General features: G+C 38.3%; 2 protein-coding genes across 3 annotated transcripts in view; both read left to right on the top strand.

Annotated features, from left to right (window-relative positions):
- LOC104809022 overlaps positions 1-647 on the top strand; it is a 2,106-nt gene extending 1,459 nt beyond the window's left edge. The window contains exon 2 of one of the 2 annotated variants that reach the window (XM_010534901.2): positions 11-647. In XM_010534901.2, the coding sequence (XP_010533203.1) occupies positions 11-628 (618 nt within the window). In that variant the 3' untranslated portion in view covers positions 629-647. The remainder of the gene's footprint in view (positions 1-10) is intronic. The other variant, XM_010534902.2, reaches the window with a different exon arrangement.
- Positions 648-2,527: 1,880 nt separating this feature from the next.
- LOC104809021 (dnaJ homolog subfamily C GRV2) overlaps positions 2,528-6,423 on the top strand; it is a 13,349-nt gene continuing 9,453 nt past the window's right edge. Inside the window, exons 1-7 of the mRNA XM_010534900.2 lie at positions 2,528-3,519; positions 4,033-4,266; positions 4,413-4,500; positions 4,619-4,827; positions 5,187-5,288; positions 5,366-5,428; positions 5,570-6,397. Of these exons, the coding sequence (XP_010533202.1) occupies positions 3,079-3,519; positions 4,033-4,266; positions 4,413-4,500; positions 4,619-4,827; positions 5,187-5,288; positions 5,366-5,428; positions 5,570-6,397 (1,965 nt within the window). The 5' untranslated portion in view covers positions 2,528-3,078. The remainder of the gene's footprint in view (positions 3,520-4,032; positions 4,267-4,412; positions 4,501-4,618; positions 4,828-5,186; positions 5,289-5,365; positions 5,429-5,569; positions 6,398-6,423) is intronic.

Raw genomic sequence — 6,423 nt, 5'->3', positions numbered from 1 at the left:
CGATTCTCAAATGGTCGTGTACCATCCTCCGAACAAGACACCGATGACAGCTTCCAAGCCAAAGCACGTGGTTCATGGGACACCGATGAGGCCGAGGAACATAAGCTATGTCCCAAAAAAGAACAACGTGGAATATGGAACACCGATGAGGAAAAGACCAGCGGTGGTCATAACCGAGTCAGAGCTCGGTCCTTCTGCTTCAGTGGTCGCGGCCCAGATCGCGAAAGAGAGAGCAATGACCGGAAAAGAAGTCGAAAGCACTGTGATAAGTGTCGGTGAACGAAGCGTCGAGGGTTTACAGTCGAAGCTAGAGAGGTGGCAAGCGAACTTACCGCCGGTTCTTGACGCGGGTTCGAGCTATCAAGCGAGTTCGGATTACAAGAAGAGCTCAAACTACAAACCCACATCGAATTATCAACCGAATGAAATAACCGGTGGTGGAGGTCGAACCGGGAAACATCCAATGGCGATTGAACCGGTTAAGAAACATACCCGAAGACATACAGATGGAGGAAACAGCGGTTTGTTTTCGTGTTTTAGTAACATCTGTGGGATCGAATGTTCTATTGTGTGTGGTGGCGGTGGTGGAGGGGCAAAGGGTTCTAAGCAGAAGAAGAGACAGAAGTGAAGAGATGCAAAAAAAAAAAGGTTTGTCCTAAAAACGTTCAAGACGAATTTCACTTCTTGAGGATTTGTTCCATTGTATAAAAAAATGAAATCCGATTTTGAAGAATTCCACAAAAAAGGTACTAATAAAGACCTCCTTAAAGAAAGAATATATTGCTTTTGGCATATTTTGCCTTTCATATCACTTTTTCTATTTTCCTTTTCCCCCCTAATTTCCTTTTATATCACTTAGATTTCCTTTCATATCACAGTATTAATGATTTATTCATTACCCATAAATAAATAAATAAATAAAATCATGGGTAAATGTTTCGAGCAATTTGTTTGTCACCTTATTATTTAGCGATACAGGTGGATAAATATCGAATATTCAAAATTTTTCAGATATTTGTATCCGTATCCACTCTTTATAAATATCAAATTTTGTTATCTGTATCCAATCCTTAGTTTTCTGATATCTACAATTTCGGATATCAAATATCCGTATCCGACATAAAAATAATAAAATTGAGGAATCAATTAAAAACTCAAACACAAATAAAATATATAATCCATCAAATACAAAACGATATTCAAATTCAAAATACATAACATAAACATATATTCTAAATTGAGAAATCAAATTAAAATTACCAATTTTCATCATTAATATTTTCTTGAATATGTTATTTTTACAATTGATACTATAATAAAACATAACGTAATACCTTTAATATTCCCATTATATGAAAATTGGTAACTACACTATAATCTAACTGCTATGTACTATCACGTATTTTTGTAATTTCGATTTACCGGAACCATTATTTTCTTAAAGTTTTTTTTTTATATTTGTATTTTTTTATTTTTTGTGAACTTAATTTTCGTTTACTTTCATTATAACCTTATCATTCTTTTCATGGCAGCCTTTCTTTCATCCTCTTTAGTTTTCATTCCTTGCCTTCAATTATCGAAAATGTTATATTTTCCTTTGATAATGTTATAACTAACAATGAACGGTCACGTTAATGATGAACTAATAAAAAAATTTATCTCATTAGCATCTTCAATTTTGTTGGCATATTAGGGATCACATAAACAAATTTAACTATTACAATTATATATATATATATATATATATATATACATTCTAATTAAAGATTGACGACAAAACTTTGGAATGAAATATTGTAACGAAATCTACCTTTCAGTTGTAAGGGATGGACGTTTTGTTATTCGATTCGGGTTCGGATTGGGAATAGTTCGGTTCTTTCGATTTTACAAAAATAGATACCAATCGGTTATTATATTTTAGTCGGTTCGGTTCGATTTCGGTTTCGGTTTTTATTAAAAAAATTAGATATTTTTAATAATTTTTTGGGTTTTTATAATTTTCGTTCGGTTCGGTTGCAAAAAATTCGGTTTTTCTAAAATTAATATCGTTGCGAATTTTGTACGATTCGTATCGAGAAAAATACTGTATTTTTTTATTCGATACAGTTCTGATCAGATAAATCAGATTAAAATCGAATTTGGTTTAGAATCGTTGGATGTTTTTTTTTTAAATCTTAAAGGTTCGTTATCTTACAAATATTAGAATTATTTCTAGTATATCACTCAAGTCTCTTCTCTTCGAAAACCCCTCTGACAGAAGAAAACTTTTATGTATTATATATATATATATATATAAATATATAAATATATATATATACACTACATTTGTTGCACCGTATGCCAATACCGACGATAAGAAAAGATTGAATTGGTTAGATCTCATATAATAAGATAATGCCAAATATAAATTAAGAACTCCGAAATTTCTGTTTTTTTCTCCTGAAAAAAAAAAATCTCTATTTTTTTTTATTTTCATTTTTCACAAAAACTCGAGTTTAATCGAAAAGATTTAACGAGGGGGACATTGACATTGTTCGAACTCTGTCTTACATCTTCAACCCTCGCGAAGTGGTCAGGTTCCGTGCAAACGAAAGAGTCATCCTCCTTCTCTTAGCTGTCTTCTCTCTCTCTCTGAATGATCGTATCTCCATTCCGCAAAATTTAGATCGAATCCATTCGCTTGGTCTGATCGATTTGTTACCTCATAACTTAGGGTTTTCGCAGATCGTTGATCGAATTATCATCAAACGGCGTTCGACGCGATCGGAGTTGGCTTAATCCGAGCTTGTCTGATCTGGGATTTCCGTTTTCCTGCATATGAAAAATTAGGGTTTTAGCTCGAATCGGATAGGGAACTTGAAGGAGAGAAACTGGCCCTAGTGGGCGTTTGTGCGATTGAGGAAAGAACTGGGGGCTAATCAGTCTCATTCCCGCCATTATCCTGGCGCCGTCGCCGATCAGACAGGCGTGGGAATCTGGTTCTTTCTCCGACATCTCGTGAATAATGCCCCTCGAACCAACACCCTTCACGACATCGATTCTGTGAGCCGCGTCGCACCTGATCGCACGCCGCCCATCATGGACTCCTCCTCCACCGCCCGAACCAATCCCGCCTCCACCGTCGCTTCCGTGGAAGAGCCCGAGTACCTCGCGAGGTACCTCGTGGTCAAACACTCATGGCGTGGCCGTTACAAGAGGATACTTTGCATATCAAGCGCTGGGATCGTGACATTGGATCCAAACACTCTCTCTGTTACCAATTCGTATGAAATTGCGAGCGATTTCGATGGAGCTTCTCCTATCCTTGGAAGAGATGAGAATACGAGCAGTGTTGGTGGCGAATTTACTATCAACGTTAGGACAGATGGGAAGGGCAAGTTCAAGGCCATGAAGTTCTCTTCACGGTTCAGAGGAAGTATTCTGACCGAGTTGCATCGGTTGAGGTGGCACAGAGTTGGACCCGTGGCCGAGTACCAAGTTCTGCATCTTAAGAGACGGACCGCAGAATGGGTTCCTTATGTAAGTTCTTATCTCGTTTTCTCTAATATTAAATCATGTTGTTTTGTTCTTGTAAAGTTGTGTATGGAGCTATGGATTTAGTATGTGATAATTCATGAAGTCCTTTGGGGCTTCGTTATCGGACTAGGGTTTTTGTGCATAGCTGTGTTAGTTTTTAGCAGTTAAATTGTTTTCAAGATTGGTGTTGGTGCCAGATGTGTGGATTCTGCCTTTTTCAACCGGGGTCAGATTTGAGGCGTAATCCTGATTCCTGATTCATTTCATAGCCTTTAGTGTTTTTTGTCCATTGTAATGGTGACTGAGTGCATATATCTTGTTCTCCATGAAATTGGATTTCATGTGCTTATAAGGCCTTATAAATTTACACTTTTTTTGCCTTGATTTTTTTTGGCTATTCTTTCCATTGCTAGAATCAACTGAAAGCCGCTTGTCTCGAGGGAAAATATCCGAAATGCTGTCACCAAATGCGTGGGCTATACATGTGTTATTTCTTATGATGTCTTATTTTTGCAGAAATTGAAGGTCACTTGTATAGGGGTGGAGCTCATCGATTTAAAATCTGGAGATCCACACTGGTGCTTGGATTTTAGAGACATGAATTCCCCTGCTGTTATTCTTCTTTCTGATGCATATGGGGCCAAAAGCACCGATTCTGCTGGGTTTGTTCTTTGTCCCATGTATGGGAGAAAGTCAAAAGCTTTCCGAGCTGCTTCAGGGACAACAAATTCTGCTATTCTTGGAAGTTTGGTACTAAAAAGATTCTTCAACATTAGTCCCGAAGTTTTTACTGTTGCCATGTTGTTTCATCATGAGAAACTTTATAATTCCTGTAGATATATATCTTTTAATGCCAGATTGCACATTTAGCTTGATGCTTTATACTTGATCTGTAGACTAAAGCTGCAAAATCCATGGTTGGGGTATACATGTCAGTGGACAGTTCGAAATCCCTAACAGCATCAGAGTATATGGCACAAAGGGGTATTCATTATCTCTCCTTGCACTTCTGATTCTTGCCTTTCTAATTTTCTTTTCATTTTCTTCTCTTCTTTGGTCTCTCACTTGTTTGCCATGTTTTCTTCCAAACCTTGATATGTAGCTAAAGAAGCAGTTGGAGCCGAAGAAACCCCTTATGGGGGTTGGTTAGTGACTAGATTGCGATCTGCTGCTCATGGTACTTTGAATATTTCTGGACTAAGTTTGGGAATTGGCCCCAAAGGAGGGCTTGGTGAGCATGGAGATGCTCTATCCCGTCAGCTCATTCTTACCAGGGTCTCCCTTGTCGAGCGACGGCCAGATAACTATGAAGTAAGCTGTTGAATTTTCTTACAGATGATTGGTCATGCATATAATTAAAAGATGTCACTTTACTGTTGTTTTGCTGTTAGTATTGTTTTTGTTCTTGGCATTCTTGGAGGTTTAATATAAATATTTGCTTGTTCACTAGATCTTCAAGATTTTTATGCGGTTCAATGAGTGTGGAGTTCTGATTCTTGACCATATATCGCTTTTCCTTCCAGTCAAAAAGAAATTGTGAATGGATTGTTAATACATGAAAAAGATATGATTGGATGATTGAAGCGAACTGTAGATAGCTTTTAACTCTTCGCATTTCTTGAGCCTGATAGCGTTGGCAAATACTGAGAATACTTCTTAGATGTGTGCAGGCTGTTATCGTTCGTCCCCTGTCTGCAGTTTGTTCAATTGTCCGGTTTGCTGAGGAGCCCCAAATGTTTGCTATCGAGTTTAATGATGGATGCCCAGTCCATGTGAGTTTATGATACTTCTACGTTGTATATTTTACCCACTTCATTATTATTACTGAACTTCTGTGCCGCATATCTAGGTGTATGCAAGCACATCCCGTGATAATCTACTTGCAGCCATTCGTGATGTTTTGCAAACAGAAGTAGGTATATGTGTTATTTTCAAAAAATCAATATTTTTCCCAAAAACCTTTCTTATATCAATTGTTCAATTATAGTTATATATCAAAACTTTATTGGTACATAGATATGTTGATTTAAGAGGCATTATCATCTGTTTACAGGGCCAATGTGCAATTCCAGTTTTACCAAGGCTTACTATGCCTGGTCATCGCATTGATCCACCTTGTGGAAGGGTGAGTTTGATATTTGGACCAGAACACCTAGTTGCTGATATGGAAACCTGTTCTATGCATTTGAAACATTTAGCTGCAGCAGCAAAAGATGCAGTTGCAGAAGGTGGTTCACTTCCTGGTTCTAGAGCTAGACTGTGGCGTAGAATAAGGGAGTTCAATGCTTGCATACCATATACTGGTGTGCCTTCTAGTATTGAAGTCCCCGAGGTGACTTTGATGGCATTGATTACAATGCTTCCATCTACTCCAAATCTCCCACCTGAGGCCCCTCCTTTGCCACCACCTTCTCCAAAAGCAGCAGCTACTGTCATTGGCTTTGTTGCTTGTTTGCGTAGGCTATTGTCCTCCAGGAATGCAGCTTCTCATGTAATGTCTTTTCCTGCTGCTGTTGGAAGAATAATGGGGTTACTGAGGAATGGTTCCGAAGGTGTAGCAGCTGAAGCTGCTGGCCTGATTGCATCTCTTGTAGGTGGTGGATCGGCAGATCTGAGTACTGCATCAGATTCCAAAGGAGAAAAACATGCAACCATCATGCATACCAAGTCTGTTTTGTTTGCTCAACATGGTTATGTTACGATTCTGGTCAACAGATTAAAGCCTATGTCCGTGTCTCCTCTTTTGTCAATGGCGATTGTTGAGGTCCTTGAGACTATGGTCTGTGATCCACATGGCGAAACTACCCAATACACTGTTTTTGTGGAATTGTTACGCCAAGTGGCTGGCTTACGACGTCGTTTATTTGCACTTTTTGCACATCCTTAAATTTACACTTTTTTTGCCTT

Source organism: Tarenaya hassleriana, unplaced genomic scaffold (assembly GCF_000463585.1).
Source record: "Tarenaya hassleriana unplaced genomic scaffold, ASM46358v1 Cleome15, whole genome shotgun sequence".
Classification (NCBI taxonomy): domain Eukaryota; kingdom Viridiplantae; phylum Streptophyta; class Magnoliopsida; order Brassicales; family Cleomaceae; genus Tarenaya; species Tarenaya hassleriana.
The sequence above is the reverse complement of the archived record's forward strand: the minus strand, read 5'-3'. Positions and strand labels throughout refer to the sequence as shown.